Genomic DNA, 25,000 nt, shown 5'->3' on the forward strand with positions numbered 1-25,000 from the left:
TCCGCCAACTTCTTCCCCAATACCTCAATTCTCTCCTTTCTTACAGAAGAAAACCCAAGTCTGCTTCCGGGCAGAAGTGTGCAGTTGGAGATGCCCTTCGACATGTTGCTTCCCACACAGATGCTAAAGTAAACTTTTTCCTGAATAACTCATTTATAACATATATTATTTTATTTTTCGTCAAATTTTTTACACATCTCTAAGAAAATGGCAATGGGAAAACATGTCTAATTCATATTTCATTTCAGTGCTGTATAGTGGTGTTAGCTCTATTACCAGAATTTATCACAGATCTTTGAATTAGAGAATCTAAAGCATATCATCACAAAAATGGACTGAAAGAAAGACCTGAAAAATCTACTGTCCTTAGAGGTGTCATCTCTATAAAGTTAATGGGTTGGAAAAACGGTCAGTCTTTGAAACTAAAGTTGATTTTTAATTCAAAAGTAATGCTTTTAAAATTTTTTAAAAAACTAAAATGAACATGAAAAACGACTGAAGATAAAATGAGGGATCATATTCATCTGTTTGTTAGTAACATATAAATATAAATAGTGAGAAAAAGAAAAATACCTCTGTATGTGTGTCATAAAGAAAATCGGACTGAGAGAAAGATGAGTATTTTTTATCCTGACGATATAGTTTTAATTTTTTTCAGAAAGAGCAACTGGAGCACAAAATTTCATAGTGGGTGAATAGCTTTCTGGCTTAAACTACCATGCTTAAGAAATAGTCCTCTAAATCTCAATGACAAATTATATATTGATAAGAACTAATATGTTCAAATGAAAAATATGAAATAGTTGTTAAAATAATTTCAACCCCATAATCTTTCTTAAAAATTTTTCTTAGAAAGACGAAAACTTTAAGTTATCTAATGTTATTAAACACCCTCTTTGCTCAGAAAAGTATAGTGAGTTTTGCACTCAACAAAATGGCATTTTGCAACTGTTTTGGTGGCAGAAGTGTAAATTTTCACTTAAGGCCAGTTACAAAGAGCCATTGTGGCATATGAAGCAAATTTGCTCTTAATTGGTCAGAAAGGATGAAAGGTTAAAAAATCTTTGTGGAAGTCTTACTGTAATTGAGTTATAAAGTTATTATGATGCCAAGTACTTGGGCCTTGCTATTAAGGTGCTTTTGCTCTATACTCTGTAGTCAGTCTACCATTTGTAAACACATCTTTTTGATGTTTCTGCCAACATCCTGGCAACAAAGCAGTGCAATTTCAAATGAGCTAATTAACTTAATTGTTGATGAAGCATGAAACAGTTCATTCACCCTGTTAGCTGCACCATGACAACATAAGAGTGTCAGCCTGTGAAGTTACCCATCTCCATAAACCCATCTGTAGCTCTGTTAGCTCTCTCATATATCAGAATCTTGTGTGGAAATGTTTCACAAATGCGAATGCTCTCATTTGAAGATGAAACCCATAAGAAGTTTTTAAAAAATAAAATATTATTGAAATAAATATTAAATAATTAAAATAAAATATTATGAAGAAATTAAAGATAGTTTCATTTTAAGCTAGAGAAGCCATGTAATTATACAAATATACAGCCATGTATGTTTCTTTATGTTTCTGAGAAAAAGGAAAATGTGAAGAAAAGCAGTTATTTGAGACACCATTAATGTTTAATTTTTAAATTATTTTTGTTAAATATCATTATTTAAAGTAGAGGATATAAAGTCTGCAATTAAAACATAAACTTGAAAAACATAACCATTTAAACATATAGATATTTTATTCACATATTTTCTGAAATTTTTATTAGAAACTTTTAAAATTCAAGAGGATCCTACCTTGCAGACATGTCTCCCAGAGATTAACAACTATTTTAATATGCTAATATATTTACTTAATTTAAAACTCTTACTAAATGCTTTGTAAAATATTTTCACAAAAAGAAAAAGATGACTTTCTTAGCCTGACTTTGCTAATCCACTTGTTGGAACAGATAGAAAACTTTCCAAGTCTTAGGGATTGATTTTTTTCATTCCTTCTTCATCTTTTATTAACAACATGTATAAAACTCCTATAATCTGTCTCACGTCCCATAAAGTTAAAAACCTACTTTAAAAACTGTCCAAAATCTTCACAAATGCTTTCACAGCCTGGCCATTTGCAAACTCCATGGCCGTAGAGAGTGTGTGAGGCCCCGGTTTCCTCATGTGACGAGCTGTAGGAAAAGAACACAACGTCAGATTCATCTCCAGAAGCCATAATCGTTGCAGGCTGCTAGCGCCTGTCAGGTTACACTCAGTGACAAACAGGTCAAAACAGGTCAATTCAGCTCAGAGCAGTCAGAAAAATTTAATCGTTCTATTGAATAGTTCAACTGCCAAGGCTAGACGATGTTCCAATTAGAGGAGAAATAGAGCCAAAGATGATTGTTAATAAAGGATGAAAAACTAAGAGGGCTGTATAATATCATATGCTAATCCTGCCATATGACCTTAATGTAACATTCTGCCTCTAAATAAAAAATATAGATTCCTATTTGGACAGGTGGGAAAATGTATTTTTAAGAAAACAAAAGGGTAGTAATCATAAGGTTTTGAAATGCTCTTTTTAAGAAAGATACAAACCTTTACTTTTTTAATACTTATGTGTGAGCTATATATATTTCTACTAGTTACTTTTTTCTTTTTTGTACAGGGGATCAAACTAAGGACCCTGCGCTTGCAAGGCAGGTGGCAGAACCACTGAGCCAAACCTCTGGCTCTAATTACATTTGGTTTTAAAAATTCTAGTTTAAGGGGCCGGGGATTTAGCTCAGTGGTTCCGCCGCCTGCCTCGCAAGCACAAGGACCCGAGTTCGATCACTGGTACCCAAAAAAAAAAAAAATTCTAGTTGAAAACTTTATTCACTAATTATATCCTTACATAATCATTGTAGGCTTTTGATAAGTGAGTACTATATCAAATAGATCCTAGAGAAGCCAACCAACTTCTGATGCACAGTTATCAAACTGATCTCAGTTAAAACAACAATATGAAAACATTCAGAGGCATACCATTGTATAATAATAAAAACTAGCACAAGAAATTTTCCACTACACTCAAATGAAGTCCAGGAACATTACCAAATAATAACATTTTATTTTAAACTACACTGTAATTACTTTTTTCTCAAAAAAAATTTTGACAAGGGATTTGTCACAGTGAGGCAGATACAGCCACATTATGTAGCAAAACAATATCGATCAGCAATACTTACATATGAAGATAGAGCTAAATATAATGAGACTAACCCACTCTTTTATGAAATTCTCCACTTAATTTACATCTTTTACAAAGAGACTTTATTTTAAGCATTACTGTAGCTTATATACTTCAGGTAAACTACTTGGAAGGACTTAATTAGTGATATGCCTGAATAAACGTAAAGTAACTGGATGCTTTATTTCCAAAGATCTTTTTTACCCAAATAAAATAAAACACAAAAATTATTTAATGTAATGTATTTAAATTTGGTAACTGAAGTAAAATAATTTGTTCCATATGAATTTTTAGTCAAGTTTATTCAGAAAATGAACAGTATGCATTTTTTTCATGCATACAAATTCTATCACAACTACCATAAAAAAGCACATATTCATCAGTCTTCTGGTTTATTATGCCTGGGTTTATATATTTTTCTGTGTCTATTCTCTTAATTTCTGAGCACACATTTGAAACATATTATTTGGAATATGTATACACGCATTTGTAATTATTTGAAATTAAACTACTAGTGTTTAGCTTAAAAATGGTAAAATGTTCCCACAGCAATCACGATAATCACAATATGTTAGTTATCAAAATATAATGGCACAGTCATTCCACACGCACTTTTGAAAATGCATACTCCTTGACTACATCTATCAAACTGCTGGTATTTGAACTGCTTTTTTATAATGAAAAATAATATATAAGATCAACAGTATAATGACTTGTACTTTACTTGTCATTCTACACATATTGTCCCTTTAAGTATTAATTACTATTTTTGGTTTTATAAATGGTGAAAATGAAATCCACTGATGGATAAGTATTGAGTATAATGAATGTGTTTACCTGTCTCTCCTTGCATTCAGAACTGAAGACTGTCCATTCATTATGGAATGATGAGTTATTGGTGGCGATGCTTTGGAAGTGGAGGAGGAGGTAGTCGAGGAGGAATTGTTAGTAGTGAGGTCTAGCCCTCCATGTTTAATGCCATTGTCTTCCATACTGTGAACTCCAGTAACTTCTTTCCATAACTGCTGAATCTCCGCAGGGCTTAAGCCAGCTACAAAATGAAAGAAAGCTCCACTAATAAAACAAGGTAACGTTCACATAGTGAGCCTGGAGTTGTTAATGGATTAATGCCAACAACAAAGTGATATTACCATCACTAATTAATATGCAATAAAAATCACTTTTACACTAAGAGCACCAAATTATTTATTTGCTAAAACTAGCAATTTGAAAATAGTACTGGGAACAATATGTTGGGAATAATATCACAAGTTAATAAGAAAAAAAATTCTTGCAAGTTCTTTTTGAAAATTAAACAATGTTTCCTTTAAGGGCAGTTTGTACTTACTGCTAGAATTACCAGTGAGGAACTGAAAGATAACTAGATATTAGAAATAACACATTTCAAATGAAGTGCAAAGAAGAAAAACAAGGAGGAAATTATATCAGGGAAAAATGTTAAACAAGTAACTCAAAAGAAAAAAAGAGATTTGACAATTATCTGGTTATTTTAATCTTAGGCAAACTAAATAACTGAACTTCATTTTTATGTCCTGTATAAACCAATATGGTTACTTACACTGATCACCTAAGTAGATAATATATAAACCTTTCCTTCATTTATGACTCACACTTAAAAAGTCAACTAATCATTTTAACAATTCCCTGGATTGAGTAATGAAAATTTACCTGATTGTGTCATAAAAAAAATAGAAAAGCTAACACAGTCTTTTGCTTTTCAATTATAATTGTGATGTAAGTTATTGAGAGATCATTGTTTATAGTATTCAACTAACAAAATAGTACTTAAATGTGTAAGTGTTATGGCTTTATATATTCTTTATATATCATAAGCTCTTTGATCAATATAACCTAAAATAATCTTTTTTTTTTTTTTTTTACCAATTTATACATAGCAAAACAAAAAGAAAAACAGGTTAAGAAAATGTGCTCAAGGGCCAGGCATTTAGCTCAGCAGTTCCATCACCTGCCTCACAAGCACAGGGTCCTGAGTTTGATCCCCGGTATTAAAAAAAAAAGCAATAAAAAAAAAATGTGCCTGAGGTCACAAAGCAAGCAAAGGTTACATGGCAAAGACACTACTTAAATCCAGGCATCTGACTTGAACTTCTTTGTTCTTACAATGCTATTAAATGTTTTAAAATAATTAAGAGAAATGGGCAGGGAGAGATGAAGCTGTAATCACTATTACCATCATTTATTGAGCACTTACTATAGCCTGTGCTTCCCTAATGATTTCATATTCATAATCTGAATTAATTTCACTGAGGTTAGGAATCATATTTTATAGACAAGCACAAAGAGCCTCAAAATACAAAAAGTCCCGAAATCACACAAATTACAACCAGTGTATGAAATTCAGAGCTAATGCCACTCAGCTCCAAAGTCTATGCTTTTGATTACTATGCATTAGTACTGTTACTTGAACCCTTTCCACATGCAACCTAATACACATGTACATCAGAAACTACAGTAACGGTGACCAGGCAAGAGATGTGTGGGCAGGGTGGGCTGACATAGACAGAGGAATGGGGCAAGGTCATACAATATAATGCTAGGGAGAATGGGCCCTCTCACTCCACCCCTACAAGTGACAAAACCATTGATCTAGACACAGTGGTCAACAACCAATAGCAGCGTGAAGAACAATACCTCTGGCCAAATTAGTCATTGCAGTGGTAACCTTGAATTGTTATGCCTGCCACAATCCATATAGGTAGTTTTACCAAAACCTGTCATTTCAATGATTCTGGCTCCTAGAGTTTTTTGGGTTTTTTTTTTCGAACAGTCCAAGCAGGTTTATTGCTAAACCTGAGAGGGACCTCTCTGTGTGAGTAAAGCAGAGACTAGGTCACTCACAGGCTAAGAGGGTTTTTAGTAGTGGTTCTTTTTGGGTAGGCTTTTGAGAGGAGTGGGTCAGAGAAATGGTGGGCTTGTGGCTTGTTGATCTGTCCCCTGTGTCCTCTGCAACCTGTGGACATGTCCTCAGGGTACTGACTGTGGTCTGCTGACGTGTGCTCTGTGACCTAAGTAAAATGAAACCTCCATGTCACTAAGATGGCGGGTGGTCTCGTTGGAATGGGTGGTGTCCCTGTCCAGGCTCTATCATAGTTTAGGCAATGTGGTGACTTATTAAGACCCTGTCTAGAAATAACAGGGTGAGGATGGAGCTGGCAGGAAGGCCCTGGGTTTAATCACCAAGACTACACCCACACAAAGGGCACATGAGAGCTGGGTGTGGTGGCGCACAGCTTCGACATTCCTTTTTTTGGGGGGGGTGGGGTACCGGGGATCAAACTTGGGTCCTTGCGCTTGCAAGGCTGGCGCCGGAACCACTGAGCTAAATCCCGGGCTCCAGCACAGCTATATTACCAGGGCCCTGGAGGTGGAGGCAGGATTACAAATTCAAAGCCTGGAGTAGAGGGTCTAGAGAAAAAATAAATAAAATCTATCACAAAAAGTCTGAAAATGGACTGAGCTACTCAGTAGACATTTCTCAAGACAGCCAATAAACGCAGGAAATAATCCTCATCTTTAATTACCAGGGAAATACAAATCAAAACAAGGTTTCACTTCACTCAGTTAGAAGGGCTATTACCAAAAAGACAAATAGCAAGCATATGGCAGTGATGGGAAGAACTTTCAGATGTGGTCGATAGGAACGTTAGTACAGCCGTCATAAAAAATAGTATGGAGGATCCTCTAAAATTGAGAAATTCAGTCCAACTATTGGGTACATAAAAGAATTTAAGTCAAAGATATCTTCACTTGCAGGCTTATTGCAGCAGTATTCACAGGAGCCAAAAATGGAATCAGTGTATGTATCCATCCGCAGGGGAATGGGCCAAGGTGACAGAGGTGTTACCTCTGACCTCTCCGAACGGACCAAGGTGACAATTCATGCAGCAAAATGAATAAAATCCTGCCATTTGTAACATGGATAGAACTGGAAGACTTCATGTTGAATGAATTTCTAGGCAAAAGGCAAGTATGGTAGAATCTCACTAAGGCGGAACCCACATTTCTCATAAAATAAGGCTGATGATGGCACTAAGATAGGAGCGAGGAATTATGGTGTGTGACTGCACATCAGAGTGACTACGAATGACCATTATTTCGGGAGACACACTTATCCTGACAAACACTGTAGTATATGCATTTCAGTAAGACAGGACACCAAGTTGATATGTAAAGATTTCATGTGCTAAATCCATCCCAACTCATGTATGACTACTTAATAAAAAAAATCTTTGATGTGCTGGGCTTTTATTTTCACTATTCCTTTCCTTCGGTATCAGCTTTTCTATTAGGACTAAACACTCCATGACTAGGCTAGTCATCGCTTATTCTTATGATCAATGACCAAATGGGGCCATCTCTCTATAAAAATGTTAGAGAGACTGTCCCATGAGCTGGTATAAACTTTCTGTTTTAACTGGAACTCTACTTTGAATCCTAACAGATGATTAAGGGCTTCTTAGCTAACTTAGAATTCTGGGAGGCTGAGACAGGTGGCTCCTCAAAATTTTAAGACACAGCCAGAGACGAAAGCAAAGACAGGATTATTCAGGTTTCTGGAGTTATTTAAGAATAACTTGATTTTTGTCTATAAAAAAGAGTGACTTTATAAGAATGGGTATTTTTCTCTAGTACGGAGAAAACAATTTTTTTTCTTTCACATAGAGATCATGATTGCGTTAATTCTAGCTTTAAGGTAGAATTTAGAAACTGTTTTTTATGCCTGTCTGTATTGGTAGGTGTCCTGGTTTGATCGTTAGCCTTCTGCTGCCTCTCCAATGCGAGTCTTTTCAGCCTGTGCTTTGCTAGTCCTGCCATCCAGCTATCTCATTGCAGGTCGACCCAGGGCTTCCTCCTGCCTCAGCTTAGTTGACTCGAGGTCTCCTTCACTGAGGGCTCTTTCACCACTGCCTTTCCCCACTCTGCCTATGAGCATTCCTTAATTCCTATACTACTCTATTTTTTCTTTCAGAACATTTATTGATTTCTGAAGCCATCAATCAGCTGATCTATTTCTTGACATCACCAGTCTCTTTCCACTAACATTTAAGTTTTATAAGAATAGATATTTCTCCTTTTAATGTATATCCCTAGTACCTAGTAAGTGTGCTATACATATTTATTAATTTCATTCATTATAAGAAAATCATACAGTTCTTGAAGACACATTGATTTCCAAATGGTAATTCTGTGGCCCTTAAATAATATCTGAGCATTGCTGCCCATAAGACCAATGTCTAAAGAATTATAAATGGGACCGGTTGCTTCTAACATTTTGTATCTTTACAATACACAATGCTTTGGAAGGCTATATCAACTAATGAAGTTATTAATAATTTAGTTTATGGGTTTGTTAATAATTTGGTTCATGTAAGTATCCACTTGCTTTCAAAAGCTTGCCATGATACTATTCATTGTACTGAAAAGTAGTGATATCGTCATGCTATGGTAAAATAACAAATGCTAGGTATTTACTAGGCCCTCAATAAAGATTTGATATATAACCTGTTCACTATCCAAACAGTGTTTCTTAATTAAAATTTGAATGAAAAGGCTTTCCAATGTTTTATAGAAGTGTCAGAGAATACAAGAAATAAAAAAGAAATTTCTTTTAGTAACAGTGGTTGCCAAATGTGTCTGCACATTACAATCCCCTTAGGATACTTTAAAACTTCCAGTGTCCTGACCACAGCCTAGACCAATGAAACCACAATTCTGGAGGTGGGATACAGGCATCGCTAGTTTGGGAGCCTGCAGGTGATTCCAGGACACAGGTAACTTGCGGATGGGGTATTTTAACAAGAAAACTCTTACCTTGCTCTCAGGACAAACTTTTCACACCTAATGGCTCAGATCTTTTGTTATGGCCACAAAACGTTATGAATATGAAACCACTAGCCAATCACTGTTGTACATTTTTGAACATTTTATGATTGCTGAAGACTTAGATTATTTTTCAGGTAGTAATATAAATCTTCTAATTACTGTTAATCCAAGAGATGAGGCTCATAGGAGGCTCATGATTCAGGTAAAAGAGTTCTGAGATGTTTAGTAACAAAGAAAACTTGAATCTCCTGTATCTCAGCCTTGTCTGTGTACGTCTGAAAAAAATCAAGCAAACTTATTTTATAATTACACAAATTTATACCAGGTTTCAACACTAGAAATAGGCAAGGATTCACCAACTGATCTGTAGCCTGTGTCTCGCCTTCAAACATAGCCTCTCCATTACAGATTCCCACACAACCTTACCACGTTTCTCAAAACTTATTTGCTAAAAACCCCCCCCAAAACCCAAAAAACCCCCAAAAACTTGTTTGCTTACAACGAAGCTCCTATTCATATAGCTTCCCGTCCCTGATGAGTCCCTCCTTTTGCAGTTTTTATCATCTCTGTTCTAAGATGTTGAATTTGGAACTACTCTAAGTGCTTCTATATGATAACATATATAATACCCTGAACTATTATTATTTTTTAAAATTATTAATACTAATGGTCTGTGATATTAGATTATCCCCATTTTAGAGATGCAGACACTGAGGCACGGAATAGTTAAGTGACTTTCTCTAGAATTCCCTCATTTTTAATTAGGCATTCCCTCATTTTTAATTAGGCATTTCTTTTATTTTCATTTATTTGTTTATTTATTTTTTATTGAGACAGAGTCTCACTGTATGGTTTAAGCTGATTTGAATTTACAGTGATCCTCCTGCCTCAGCCTCCTGAATGCTCCATGCTGGTCTCTCCCTCACATATTCAGGTCACTATTCACATAATCCCTTCTGAGGACTTCTTCCCTGGCCACTCTGCCTAAAAATGCATTGTCTCCCAATTCCTACACTTGCTTCATTTTGCTCACCTGTTCTTTATTCTTCCTCTTTGCATTCACCACTAAAAATATTTCTTAACTCATTTATTCTGCGATTTCTAAAGTAAGATATATACTTGGTGCATATATATATATATACATATATATACATATATATATACATATATATATACATATATACACATATATATATATACATATATATATATATATATATATGATGGCAGAAACTTTCATTCTGTCACCTTCACTGTGATCTCTCTAATACAGCTGTAAGAACACCTGCAGTCAGTACAAGCTCAAGGAATGCCACTTGAAAGAGATTTTTCATTTGACTGAAAACTAGTGTACTGGCAAACAAGCTCTGGGAATCAGTAGATTAGAATGCTGCAGAATAATACTTAACTTTTATCTTAGGCGAAGTTTATACAGTTTCTCTCAATAATTTGTCTCAAGGATATATACCAAAACAGTGCCCAAAAGTTCTGTAATAATATAATTTGAAAACTCTATCCATGGTCATAAAAAACTGAGAAGCAGTTTTCTACTTTTGGTTATGACTTGGGGTAGTTTTCATTCACTACCAATATTACAAATTAAGAGCAGAAGATTTGTTTTCACAGGGGTTCAGTAAATAAAAGGATGAATCCTTAATTAAAATGCATCTAACACCTTAAATAAAGCAATTCAATAATAATTCTTTAATTCTCCATTTAGAGCTTGTGGAATAACTACATAAGGTGCTATGCACTGTGCTAGGAATGAATTAAAATTGATAATTCATACTTAGATTATACATCCTTGAGTCACAAGGTTTACAACTTTCAATGATTTTACTTACTAAATATCACATCAGAACCTTTCTCACACTCAAAAATAAAGGATTCATTCCATCAATGTTCTTTCTTTTTCCTATAGCCAGTAATTAAATTTTTAATATTAAATAATTTTTATACATCATGATGCAAAGTAAGTACATCTACTGCAAAGTTTTAAATTATATATTTAATAGTACTCTGGTTGTTTTCTGAGGTTACTGATAACAAAATAATAAAAGTGAACTTTGGTAGAATTATTTGCATCATGTATATTTTGTTAAGCCAAGCTGGTATTAATGTTTATAATTTGAACTGAAATGTTACAATGTTTTTTCCACTTTACATGATACATTTTGAAAAACTATACACATATAGCCAAAATGACTGAAATGGAGAGAAGTATATGTTGCAAACACAAATTTTTCTACCAACCCTGATTTGAGTCTAAGTTTTGCCTCTAGAAGAGAGATCCAATTTCTGGAGTATCTTTCAGACATATATGTGTTTACTTATAGTCTGTCATCCTAATATAATGTAAATTTGTATCTGTCTAGAAAACTATTATCACCTTCAGATACAATGCCCATTTTAACTTGTTTGATAAGAGCTGCATCAATTACACATTTTGTCCAACCAAATTATAGGTGGTAAAATTAAGTACAGTATTTGAATAGAAGTTAGATCAAAGACAAGTATTTCCACCAAAGAAGAAACTTCTGGGAAATAAGATATATCTGATTTATAAAAAAATTCCTACTCTGACTCTACTACTACTTTTTTTTTTTTTTTTTTTTTTTTTGGTACCAGGGATCAAACTCGGGCCCTTGTGCTTGCTCAGCAGGCGGTGAAACCACTGAGCTAAATCCCTGGCCTACTACTACTTTTTTATAGGCTACATTTTCAAAGTTGGAAATTCTATTATGAAAAAATTTTTTTAATTTTCCTCATCATGACATCTTAACGTGACAAAGCTGACATTCTGCTTTTAAGTCTTCCTCTCAAAGAATTGTCATAGTATTTTTAAAGAGAGTTATGAATTAAATGAAAATAAATCCATTCTAATGTTATACATGCTAGTTCATTAATTCTATAAAACAAGAATGATTAGGATAGTCATTCTTATTTACATTTTCAAAAACTAACTCAGTATACTCAGTATTTCTCTATATTTTTTTACAGGTTTATTTCTACATATAAAATTAAGAGCATCTACAGGTGACCTTGCAGATTTTTATTTATACAATACAAAAAGTACTATATGTTTAATTTTCAACTCACAGATGTATTTTCTGTATATAAAGATATGAAGGAAATTTTCCCCCTCTAACTTACAAACTGAAAACTAAAATTATGACAATAATTCCACATGACATAACTTGTTCATGTTGCTGATACATTTACCTTGAATGCATGCAATGGTTATCTATGCAAACACATGACTACTGATCAAGGGTGCCAGATGTGGTGAAGTAGGCAGTTGGCTATTTGGACTTCCATAAGCAGAGAATTTGGTCAAAGCTAAACAGCAGATTTTGGCTGCATAAAGAGCCCAAAGAGTATCCAACAACTCCTACTGGATCATACAGGGTATTATTATATTTCATTTTCATTCTTATTCAGCAGCTCTTGGATTCCAAGCTCTTCTATTTCTACAAGATGTTAATTCAAAATAGCTCTGACAAGACTCTAGCATTTCCCTGTTTGGTCCTTCAGATAGTTAATGAAAATCTTATTTTTAAAATAACATTTATAAATTTTAAAATATGTAAAGACTTGGAGTGGAAAACTTTCAGCACATATATTTCATTTCATACATAGCTGATACAGTAACCTGCTTTATCCTCGGGGAATATGTTTCAAAACCCCCAACAGATGCCTGAAACTGTAGATAGCACCAAACACTGTAATTTAGAGCCTTTTCCATCTTTACTAAGCACTTATGCACTGTGGCCATAACTTTTGCAGTTTGAGGTGCGACAGCAAAACTAGTGCACATTTCTTTTTCCTTCTTCACAATTTCACAGATAGAATTTTTGTTGTTACTGTAAATTTTAGCAATCTCAGCACATGATTATTTGATTATTTTCTTCTCTTATTAATCCAGAACTTTCCATAAAGGAATTACTTTCTAGTTGCCTATGGTGTATCTGAATTGCTAGCAATAGAGCTGGACCTTTGGAGCTATCGGTTAGCACAATAAGGTGTATTCAAACCAAAGCACTTCCTATCATGACAGTCAATCTGATAATAAGGAGAGCTAAGTGACCAATGGCTGAGTAGCAAATGTGGTGTGGATATGATGGACAAAGAGCTGATTCCCACTATCCCGAGGTGGGAGGGAACAGGTGATATGAATTTTATAACTGTGAACAATTTAAAACTCATGAATTCTTTATATCTGAAATTCTCCATTTTATATTGTTGGGCTGTGGATAACTGAAGGTAACTGAAACTGAGGAAAGTAAAACCTTGCACAAAGTGAGAATACTTAGTCATATCAACTTGTGAACATGTGGTATATTGGAATACACGAACTTTTATCTGATGTTAAAAATGTCAAAGTGTAAAGTGCTTATACAATTTCCCATTTCTTAACCAGGAAATAATACCACTAGGTTATTAAAATATATCACCAAATTATATAAATATTTAACATATAAACTACCCAAGTAGCTTTATAAATAATGTATTATTTGAACTTGATTTTTCAAATGTATTATTTTTATTTGACTTCTGTGTACCCACTCTTATTCCATTTACAACCTGTACACGTACTTAGTAGTTTACCAAGTTTACATTAAAATTCAATATTAGAGGAATATTTGATGACTTTATATAATTACTATTCACAATAATTTGTTTAAATTATACAATCTTATAATGAAAAAACCTATAAAGCTACTACTCTATTAAAGTCATATAATTTTATTCCTAATATTTATATAGTTTAAAAACATATTTTAAGACACTTGTAACTTTACAGTAGTCTGCAGAAGTAGTGTGAAAGTATAGAGTTAAATAAAATATAGAATATTTAAAAAGATCTAAGAAGGACATCTTCCATCACTGTACAGTAATCCATCCCATTTGGATTCCCCATGACCATTACGTATGGTCAATCCATCAACCAATCAACCAAAAACCCGATATAGAGTGAACTGAGAAACTGATAATAAAAGCACTAAAAATCACCACTGACTAATGCAGAAATTTATTTGCTTCTGTGTTTATTCCCATCCTAATTTTGGGATTGAAGCATGGTATTGTAACATTATAGTGATCCATTGATATCTGAGAAGGACTTATTCCAAGGCACCTGCAGATACCAAAACCTGTGACATTAGAGTCATTATATAAAATAACGTATATAAAATTTGTGTATATTCTGTACACAGCCTCCTGTATACTTTAGATTACTTGTAATATTTCAAATAATATAAAGGTTATGTAAATAGCTGTTATACTCTGTTGCTTAGTGTAATTACAAGGGAAAATGTCGGTAGATGTTCAGTACAGATGATATTTTAGTTTTTAAAAGAGTTGCCTGAATCTATGTGTAAGGAATCCACTAATGTAGAACCCACAGATGAGAAGGGCTAGGTGTGGTCTTTTACTGGAGCTGGGGCACTTGACACATGCTGCCTGTGTTTGACTGGTGGGCTGCCTTGGCAATACTTTTCACATTTAATCGTTTTTTAATATATTTTATTTTATCCCATTCTCCCCCTTACACCCCTCCCCTCCCTATATACAAAGGTTTTGTTTCTATTTTTTCTTCTATTTTCACTTTTTTTTCTTGTCGCTTCCTTCCTTTCTCCCTCCCTCCTCCCTTGTGCCCCTTCCCATTTGAACATTTTCTTCCCATTTCCCAATATCTATTATACATTTTAGTCCTTACTTCCACTTTCAGTTTCTCATAACAAAGAAACAATGTGGCATTTAAACACGTGTGTGCCTGATTAATCTCACTTAAGAGTATGGTCTCAAGGTCTGTCCATTTAGCTATAAATGTCTGAAGCTCATTCTACTTTATAGCAGAGTAGTACTCCATTGCATAAAAAAACCCACATCTTCTTTATACACTAGTCCATTGAGGGACATCTGGGCCATTTCCAAGATTTAGCTATTACAAACTGTGCTGCTATAAACATGGGTGTGGCTATATCCCTGTGGTCTGATGTTTTTAATTCTTTCAGGAAGATACCAAGAAGGGGAATAGCTGGGTCAAATGGAACCTCTAGTTTTAGTTTTTTGAGAAATCTCCCCACTGATTTCCACAGTGGTTGCACCAGTCTGCACTCCTATCAACAGTGGAGAAGGGTTTCTTTTACCCCACAGCCCCTCCTGCATTTGTTATTGGTTGATTTCCTGATAGCAGCCATTCTTTCTGGAGTGAGATGGAATCTCAGCGTTAATTTCCATTTCACAAATGACCAGTGATGTTGAACATTTTTTCATATATTTATTTGTCATTTCTAATTCTTCATCTGAGAAGTATCTTTTCATTTCAGATCCTCATTTTTGGGCTGGGTCTTTAAATTTGGGGGGTCTGATTTTTTTTTAGTTTTTTTTATATATTCTAGATAATAGTTCTTTATCTGTTGAATAGCTGTTAAAATTTTTTTCCCATGCTGTAAGTTTTCTCTTCATACTGTTGGTGGTGTCTCTTGCTGTGCAAAAGCTTTTTAATGAGGTTCCATTTGTTAATTCTTTTTAGTATTTCCCACGAGGTCTGAGTTTTGTTCATGAAGTCTTTGCCTATTCCTATGTCCTCAGGTGTTCTACTTATTCTCTCTGGTAGCAGATTTAGTTTTTCCTTTTTAATATTTAGATCTTTGATCCATTTCAATTTTAGGTTAGCGCATGGTGAAAGATATGGTTCTAGTTTCAATCATTGGCATGTGAAAAGCCAGTTTTTCCAGCACCATTTATTAAAGAGGCTATCTTTATTCCAGTGAAGATGTTTGGCTCCTTCGTCAAAGATTAGGTGACAGAGTGTGTCTGAAGTTGTTTCTGCCTCTTCTAGTCTGTTCCATTGATTCTCAGGTCTGTTCTTTTGCTGTTTTTATCACAGTAGCTTTGTAGTATAATTTGAAGTCAGGGATTGTGATAACCCCTGCATTGGCTTTGTTGCCCAGAATTGCCTTTGCTATTCTAAGTCTCTTCTGGTTCCAAATGAATTTTAGGTTTGTTTTTTCTAATTCTGTGAGATATGCTGTTAGGATTTTGATTAGGATTGCATTAAATCTGTAAAACAATTTTAGAAGTATGGTCATTTTCACTATATTGGTTCTTATCCCTATCCAAGAACAAGGGATATCTTTCCGTTTTCTGATACCCTCTTGGATCTCCTGTTTCAGAGTACTGTAGTTTTCAATGTAGAGATCTTTTATTACCTTCATTAGATTGATTCCTAGGTATTTCATTTTTTTGGATGCTATTGTGAAAGGAGTTATTTCTCTAATTTCTTTCACATTTAATCTTCTAAATGACGAAAATATGAAGATGCCCCTGTTTGTTCTCATTACTTGGCACCAACAGAACTTTGGTCAGTGAACCAGCTAAAGTTTTAACCCTGTATTTATTTAAATGGTTGTTTTTCACCTTTTTTGGAAATATGTTCTAGTAATTTCATTTTTTCCTTTAAATAATAATTGTTCTGATCAAACCAAAATTTGTTTAGATATACTCTTTCCCCTAAATGTGCTGGGCAATTTATCTCTTGTATATCCAATGGGGAGCAAAAAAGTAGAAGAAAAGAGCCATGGAGATAATTCTCTCAAAAGAAACCTCAAAAATAAGCAAAATTTTTCAGGTTAAAACTGTTAGGATAGTTATATCATAATAAATTTCATTGATCAATGAATTTTATTATTTTGGGGGGATAAGTTAATTTTAAAATATATTTCAAATAAGTTACATTGTATTTCTATGTGTACATACATTATACTTTCTTGAAATGTTTCAGTGATTATACTAAAATGAGATTCTGGCAAATCATCTTTTTCTACTGAGAAAATACTCATATATATATATATATAGAGAGAGAGAGAGAGAGAGAGAGAGAGAGACTTTTATATAATATATACAGATTTTTTAAATTTAAATTTTACTGAAAAAAAAGCCAGAGACAAAAGTATTACTTCTGTTTTAGTATAGTTTGTATCAAAGAAATCTAGATTTACATTGAATTAATTTATAAACTCCTTTCTTTTTCAACCTTGTTTCTTCATTTGTCCTCAAAAAGCATTTATTTTAATAATGAACAATGATTTACAAATAAAGTATTCATTACTGTTGTGACACTAAAGTTTATTCCAATTCTCTTTGGAACAGCTCAGAAAAGTGAGCATACTGCCTTGTTTTTCTTTCAATATTTAAACTTTATCTTTCTTAATTTCCTAGGAGTGATTCCATCAGGTGAATTAAAAGATCTGAAATCAAGTGAAAGAAGGAATTCTGGGGAAAAATACCAGAGACTAATTTTATTTATCACAATATTTTTAATTTCATGTGCCATCAAACAATGATCATACTTTATTTGCCTAATTTTAATTTTTGTACACTTAATAGTTCTTGCTTTTCTTCAGTGGGTCCTAGAGAGTCAGCAAAATATAGCAAACACTTCTACAATGTGAATCCTTCTGTGACAGATATAATTAACTTGAATTAAAGTTCACCAGGATTAATGTTTATTCCAACAAAATCCAAATGCAAATAAGAATATTCTTTTATGAAATTTAACGATATATGACTTTTACCTGAATTGACAGTTTTGGCACCCTTTATTTATCATTTTTTTTCTATTTTACTTAAACTTCTTTCCCAAAAGGTACGAATCATACATATATACAATTGAATTACGGTACACTCAGAGATTTTTTACACTGAAGAACAAACAAGAATATAGTTTACAGCACTGTAAAACTATAATTCATAACATATATATAGGCAATACTATTTTAGAGAAAATAGTATCAATATAATCCCATGACAATAGGACAGGGTGCCATTAAGCATAACTTCAGAAAGTGCTCCAGAGAAATACGTAAAGCTTCTTTTTTATGTGTAGAGATTTCATTGTAAAGACTAGAAACTCTTATTTTTATTTTCTATCAGTTCACCAGAACTTACTTACATTAAATGGAGTGTTGTTAGCTTTCCCAGTAATCCAGTTCCCCGCAGATCCTTCTGTATATTCAACAGTGCTTGAATTGTGTTGCCCTTATGAATTATTTTCTACCCATAAGTCTAATAAATGCACATTTATTATCTGACAAAACACTTGAAAGCAGTTTTACTACACTTGAAAGCAGTGCATGCATGGTAAAATCTCTGAGTCTCAAGAAAATGGTTATGCAACCATGTTAACAACTGTGTTTTATTAATAAACTTGAAGGCCATAAAAACAAAATTTTTCAAGTTATGAGACAGGCTGTGAAATGGTAGAAAGTGCAAGAGTAAAAATGAGTGCACACAACATTTTGTCTGTACCTTGAGGCAGTGACTGGACAGGAAGTGCGGCCTGGCCTGGTGGGATGGAGATAAGTCCCTGGCGCTGAAGGCTGAGCAGATGCTGTTGCTGCTGCAGTTGCTGCATCTGGAGAAGCTGTTGCTGGAAGACAAGCTGCTGGGCTGCCAACTGCTGTTGCTGCTGCTGCTGCTGTTGCTGTTGCTGCTGCTGTTGCTGCTGCTGCTGCTGCTGTTGGCGGTGTCAGAAAACCCAACTCAGTGAACAGTGGAGAACATGGTCTATGCAAACCACTCGCACAGAAAAATGCATGCACCCTCGGCTGCCCCACAGGTTTCTGGTCACTCTATGGTCAAAGTTCAGTGGCAGACTGAGCAGGTTCTAGATTTTCAGTTGCCTTTCCCTCAAATATTAAACAGCAGCACAGAAGGAGGGAACTTGCATTAAGAATGAGGAACAAGGTCTAGATATAGTATGTAACAAAGGTTCAGGTTTTTGAAACAATCAGTTTATTACATATAATCGTATCTAGATAAAGAGAATAACACTTTATAGAAATGCTCAACTTCTACGATATTCTATTTTTTTTCCAGCTGAATATGTTTGATCCTTCAAGGTCCATGAATGTGGTCTCTAGTGATGTATTAGTAAACTGGGATGTAGCCTTCACAGGACAGGCCTGATAGCTCTCTGCCTCTTTCTCTCCTCTCTGGTTGGAAAATATTAAAGGCAGAATTATGTTCAAGGCAAAAAAAAGTGCCCTTATTATCAGGAAAAGTATAACTTCCAATTTTGTGAGGCATTACAAGACAAACCATAGTTCTTTGGACTCGGGAGGGTATGAGAGATAGCAGTCACACTTCAAAGGAAGACAAGCTGCTGTGGAAGACCTTTCCTTTTTAGTTTGGGGAAAAGAGAAACTTCTGATGCGCTCACTGGAAAACAGACTGCATAATGGAGCAAGTCATGTGGATTGCCCAAAGCCTCTGGAGAAATAAGGGAACAATTTCTATTCTGGAGTTGATGGCTGTCTCAAATTCTATTCACAAATCCAAACAGAAACAAAGCCTCAGGAGGTCAAAATTGTTTCCTGTACGTTTGCATAATGGGCAGCTTGAAGACAACAGCCCTGATACCTGCTGATCAATTTAACTACTTCAACATGTTTTGTTTGTATTATGTTTATATTTGATGCAGTTTGCTGACAAGTGCAAGCTAGGCCTGAGAAGCCAGCTTGTCAGTTTGATTTATGAGCATATCAAACTGTAACTTTCTACTCGCCACTCCAAACCTACAGTAGCAGTTCATTAATCAGGGGCCTGTGACTTTGAAATCTGTGCTCAACCACTTTCTTCCCCTCATCTCCCCACCTCCAACAATGGGCTAAATTTGCATGCATGTTCTCTGAACTGCACCACTGAGAAAAATAAGGTTCCCTCTCCAACTCAGGTTCTCAGTGAATACAAGATAATCAGTACTTTGTCCACTACACAGCTTGCTCTTTGTACACTGTGATTCATTAGGGAACGTTAGATGACAGCAGCATCTGATTGTGATCCTCAAGTCCCATGCTACACAAAAAAGGGAACATAAGAGTTCCACTGTCACTGTTACTAAGCTCAGAAAAAATATATAATATTGCATCTTTGACAGTAAGAGCCTTGTTATAGGAAGATCTAAGACTATCCTTGTCTCTCAAAGCTCCTTCACAACCTCATACTATTATATGTCAATGAAATAACCAGCTCCTACCTCTTTTGCTTGCTTTCCAGGATGCTGCTGCTGCTGCTGCTGCTGTTGCTGCTGCTGCTGCTGCTGTTGCTGCTGCTGCTGCTGCTGCTGCTGTTGCTGCTGCTGCTGCTGTTGCTGCTGCTGCTGTTGCTGCTGCTGCTGCAAAAGCTGAAGATGTAACTGCTCTTGCTGTTTCTTGTAAAACTCTTGTAGTTGTTGCTGAATAAACCATTTTGACTTTAATAAATAAAGGCAAAAGTTTCATGTATTATATATCTCCTAAACTCTTCTAGACTGGCACATGGTAGAGTAGCCATTAAGATTCACCTCACAAAAAGTGATCAAAAAGATATGCACTGGACTCGAAGAGATAGCTCTACACCCCACCCCTCCAAGGTAGCTCTGAAATTTTCCAATCCAGAATCCAAAAAGTCCTAAACAAAACGATATAGAAAATCTGTATTCTAAAGGACCAGAGCCAAATTAATATTCTAAATGATCACATCTGAAGTCCTCCTGGCATATAAAGTGAGTTATACTCATCACTCATAAGAATCAGAAGTTAGTTCCATGAAATCAGGCTGTCCAATACTTATTTAAAGAGCAATTTAATCCATCAGATGTTTGGAACAATGTCAAATTTAGAAATATAACTAACCTGTAGTCATCATCAGAGATGAGAGAGTAACAGAATAAAAACTGAGGTTAAAGCACATTGTTTTCTCCATGATAAATAGGTATATAATATAAAGTTTAATTTTTGTCTATTCAAGGCTTCAATAAGATCAGATTAGGAATACTACTTTTATTATTTTAAAAAGATACATTTTATGAATTTGTAGCTTAATCTCAACTAACTTTAATAAGTAGATTGTTCTTTTATTATATTATTTATAGCATATTTTCAGAGAGGAAAATTTAGGACGCTACTTCATGTTCACAAAATTGTCAGTTACACTTCATATATACAGCAGGACTAAAGAACTGGGAGTTTTAAAAAAACAATTGTGTGATAAGTTTCTTTGCATTTTTGTTGATAAATCTACAAATCAAATGTGCCTGAGTATTCAGATATTTAAATGCTGACCCATTTCCATTTTCAAATTACATATCTTTCTGCTCTTATTTTAGACTTTAATAAATCTAAAAAGAATAAAACATATACATTTCCTTATACAGTTCTGCAATTATGATTAAATGTTACATTTATGGTCTAGCATGCTAATATATTGTGCCCTTAAATGGAGACTGAATTATCAAGCATGCCCATTGCACTATAAATAGGAATGCACACCTTCTGAGCCAGGCTAGAACACCAAAGCAGGTAACCCACATTACCTGCTGCAGCATGACTGCCTGCTGCTGCTGCAGAAGGGCTTGGAGCTGCTGAGGAGACAAGACTTGCTGCTGAAGGATCTGCTGCATTTGCTGAGGGGTAATCACCTGGGGAGTCATCATGGCCACTGACACAGGCACCTAGCACAGAGAGAGAAAGGAAAAGGGCACGATTGGTCAAGGGCTTGTTAACATACCTTACAACTGTTCATAGGTCCTTCAGCACTCAGAGCCAATACTTTTATATATTTTACATTGTGAAACTATGTAATAAGAATATTAAATGAGTACAGTAGTTAGATATTACCTTTTCAGAGGCACCAGATTTCATCAGATGCCAAGTTTATATCCCATATCTCTTCAGTCCTATGTGAGGGTATTTGAGCTTGGGGTAGTATAGTTAAAAACAATTTCATGGCAGTGTTAACACTTCATAATTCATCAGCTATAAGCCAATAAGCTTTTGGAAAGCTATAAAGGTGTGATTAAAGTGAAGAATAAACATTTAGCAATGGGAAGAAATATGCTTGTAAATGTATGTTATCTAAATTAGTAAAAGGCATATGTGTAGGGTATACTTATATAATCACTGCCTTCAAATTTTTATATACATACATATACATTACAAGAAAATACATTTAGTGATACATTTTACTATACCAGCACTATACTATACCCTACTATACTATACAATACTAGGTAGTAACCCATATAGAAGTCTTTCTGAACATAAACACACATAGATGAAAAATGGCTATCTAGAGAGGTCCTCTAAAAGAAGGATTCATAGGCTTAGTATTTCAGTTTTCTCTTTTAAACTTTTTCTTATTTCAAGCAACTACATTTCTATCAGAAAGTCTAGAGGTTTAGAGCTTACTCAAATGTTACTCATTAAACTAACGGAAAACATTTTATTTAAAATTTCCTCCCCACCACTTTATTTTATTTTTTTAAAAAATTTATGAGAATGAGAAGCAAAGAGAAAAGGAGGAAGTGAAAGACACAGAGGAAAAAGGGAGGAAAATACATAATAAGAAAAAGCTCCTGGGCCGGGGATTTAGCTCAGTGGTTTTGATGCCGGCTGCGCAAGCGCAAGGACCCAAGTTCAATCCCCAGTACCACAAAAAAAAAAAAAAAAAGAAAAAAGAAAAAAAAAAAAAGAAAAAGCTCTTAGATCATGACTCTACAGAAAGAAAGAGTGTGGAAAACAGGAAAGGATGGCAAGAGAAGCAAACAAGAAAGTCTGGGGCAGAAGCCTGTGGTCCCTGCTCAGTTCAGTGGCAATTGCTCTGTTTGAAGGCATTGCTTGTATTAACCAGCACATAATCAAACAACTTGTCAACTTGCCAAGTTTGCAACCTTTGAAAAAGCAATCACTTTTTTTTCTTAGCAAAAACATTTCACTTTTACTGTAAATAAAAGCAAGTATTTATATAAATAACTGCTTTAGAAAAAATTTCTGGGACAATGTGTCTTTGAAAACAAAAAAGATTAATAGGAATGGCTCACAATTTATTTTAATAATCATTTTTAATGTAGTTCAAACTTTTCCAGTCTGGCACTTTATGCTATAAAGAATGGAGAAATTAATGTTACAGAAGAGGAAGGAGGAGAAAAAAATCTAGGTTGGATTAATTTTTCTTTCTCAAAACAAAACAAAAAACAGAACAAAAACCTTCATATTTAACATGGAAAGATGGCTATGGCTTTTCCTTTTCCCATGTTGGCATTTTGCAATACAGATTAGATGTAACAACATGAGAAGAAAAATGACAAAATAATTCAGTGATTTTCAAAAATATTTCTGGATTTTAAGAGACTATGTTGACACACATTAAATTATTGTATTTCAATGTCATAATAAAAAGCAGTTTGAAATGTATGTTGTAAAATTGACTGCCCCTACGGGTTGCCCAAGTGTCTGGTTGTTTTAAAAAATTCATTTTCAGTTTACTTAATTATTTCTTCTTTAATAAAAATAGAATGTGTAGAATAAGCAGTTTGGGGGAAAAAGTATCTACCGAAATGACTTTTCTACCAACAATCATTTACCTTATATTCTTTTCAAATAATAAGGAATCAAATTGAAATGAACAGACAAACAAAGACAAACAGGTTAACATTTTAAAAGTTGTCAATTTAGATTGATTACATAAAGATTGATATGGAAATCACATATATGTTTATATAGTATAAAGTTGATCATTTAATGAAAAGTTTGCCATACCTAATTTTTCATTTAATTATCTCTATGTCTACAAATAAATATACTTTACATATAAAATGATCACTAAGAAACGTAGGTAATCCTCTATTCTCCATTTCTCTATGAATGGAGCCATCCATATTACACTGCAAATTTACAGTAAGATTTCAGTCTATGCAAACAATATGAATCTATAGTTTGGTGCTATTATGATTTGGTTTCTGAATAAAGTTACTCAAGTTTTCTACCTTTAAGTTTATTAGACTCCTCATCATGTAGTTCATTATTCTTTTTATTATGTAGTTTAATTTTTTTAGTCTTAAAACGATGTGTAAGTACCTTACAAATACTAGTTATGACATAAATATAACTATTACATCATGTTCATCCTAACATTAGCATTCACATGTATGTGATGTTTTGTAAATTTTAAGCAGATTCTAGCCTTCCTTCTAGAAATCTGCCATCTAAAACAGACATAAAGGCATGCACAAAGATAAGCCAACTGATAAAACAACTAATAGAACTCTTTAATTCTGTAAGAGATTTACAAATCATATGTTAAAGTTAATTGTGCAGGTAGGAAAGCATAGGTTCACTTCTGGTTTTTAACCTTACAAATAAGACAAAAGAATCATTTAAGTCTACATACATAAGTACATCCATAAAACAAAGACCAAAAAAATGGGGACTACAAAAAAAAGAAATTGTTTTACTACTTAGAAAATTAGATTTTCCTCCAACAAAGGCCAATTATATTATATGTAGACTGTTCTTCCACTTATCTTATTTGGCAATTAATAATTTTCAAAGAATAGAATTCCATTTTTAGTGATTAAATTTCTTTCCCTTTTGTTACTTTCCCATTCATTTCTTTGCTACCAAAAGCTATACTGGGAACCAAATGACAAAAATAATTAACAAAGTATATACAAAAAAATTTAGTGTGTATACTACCTACAATATTTAAACAGAAAAAACATTAGATTTTAAAAATGTATAGCTAACTTTCTGAAACCTACCTAGAATAGTTAGTAGAGTGTTAAACTTCAGAAAATACTTTCCATTAGCTACACAATGTGATTCAAATATTCCAATGAGGGACCAATATTTAAATGTGTGATGAGGAACAGAGGGAGAACTTATTTTAGAAAACCTCTGGTAAAGAGGCAGATGAAAGTCTAAGGGTCTATCATCAAATAAGTTCAAAAGAACAATAGGTTTTGAATAGGTATTCCAGTGAATACTATAGTCTTAATAGTCAAAATCTTCTGGAGTGACAGAAGGCAATAGAGTCAATTTTGATGGGAGATTTCTGTTTTTTCCCTCCTCATATTTATTATAT

At 34.0% G+C, this 25,000-nt stretch overlaps 1 protein-coding gene across 28 annotated transcripts in view; it reads right to left on the minus strand.

Annotated features, from left to right (window-relative positions):
- Positions 1–25,000, minus strand: part of Foxp2 (forkhead box P2) — a 588,702-nt gene that overhangs the window by 44,322 nt on the left and 519,380 nt on the right. For 19 of the 28 annotated variants that reach the window (XM_087204636.1, XM_087204620.1, XM_087204628.1 and 16 more), the window contains 5 exons: positions 21,453–21,590; positions 20,136–20,351; positions 18,407–18,614; positions 4,064–4,277; positions 2,079–2,183 (listed from right to left, as the gene is read on the minus strand). In XM_087204636.1, coding sequence (XP_087060762.1) covers positions 2,079–2,183; positions 4,064–4,277; positions 18,407–18,614; positions 20,136–20,351; positions 21,453–21,590 — 881 coding nt within the window. The remainder of the gene's footprint in view (positions 1–2,078; positions 2,184–4,063; positions 4,278–18,406; positions 18,615–20,135; positions 20,352–21,452; positions 21,591–25,000) is intronic. The other 9 variants (XM_087204639.1, XM_087204635.1, XM_087204640.1 and 6 more) reach the window with 3 other exon arrangements.

The sequence above is a fragment of the Heterocephalus glaber genome, unplaced genomic scaffold (assembly GCF_053883595.1).
Source record: "Heterocephalus glaber isolate CG9 unplaced genomic scaffold, H.glaber_assembly_v1.0 deba00000546, whole genome shotgun sequence".
Lineage (NCBI taxonomy): Eukaryota > Metazoa > Chordata > Mammalia > Rodentia > Bathyergidae > Heterocephalus > Heterocephalus glaber.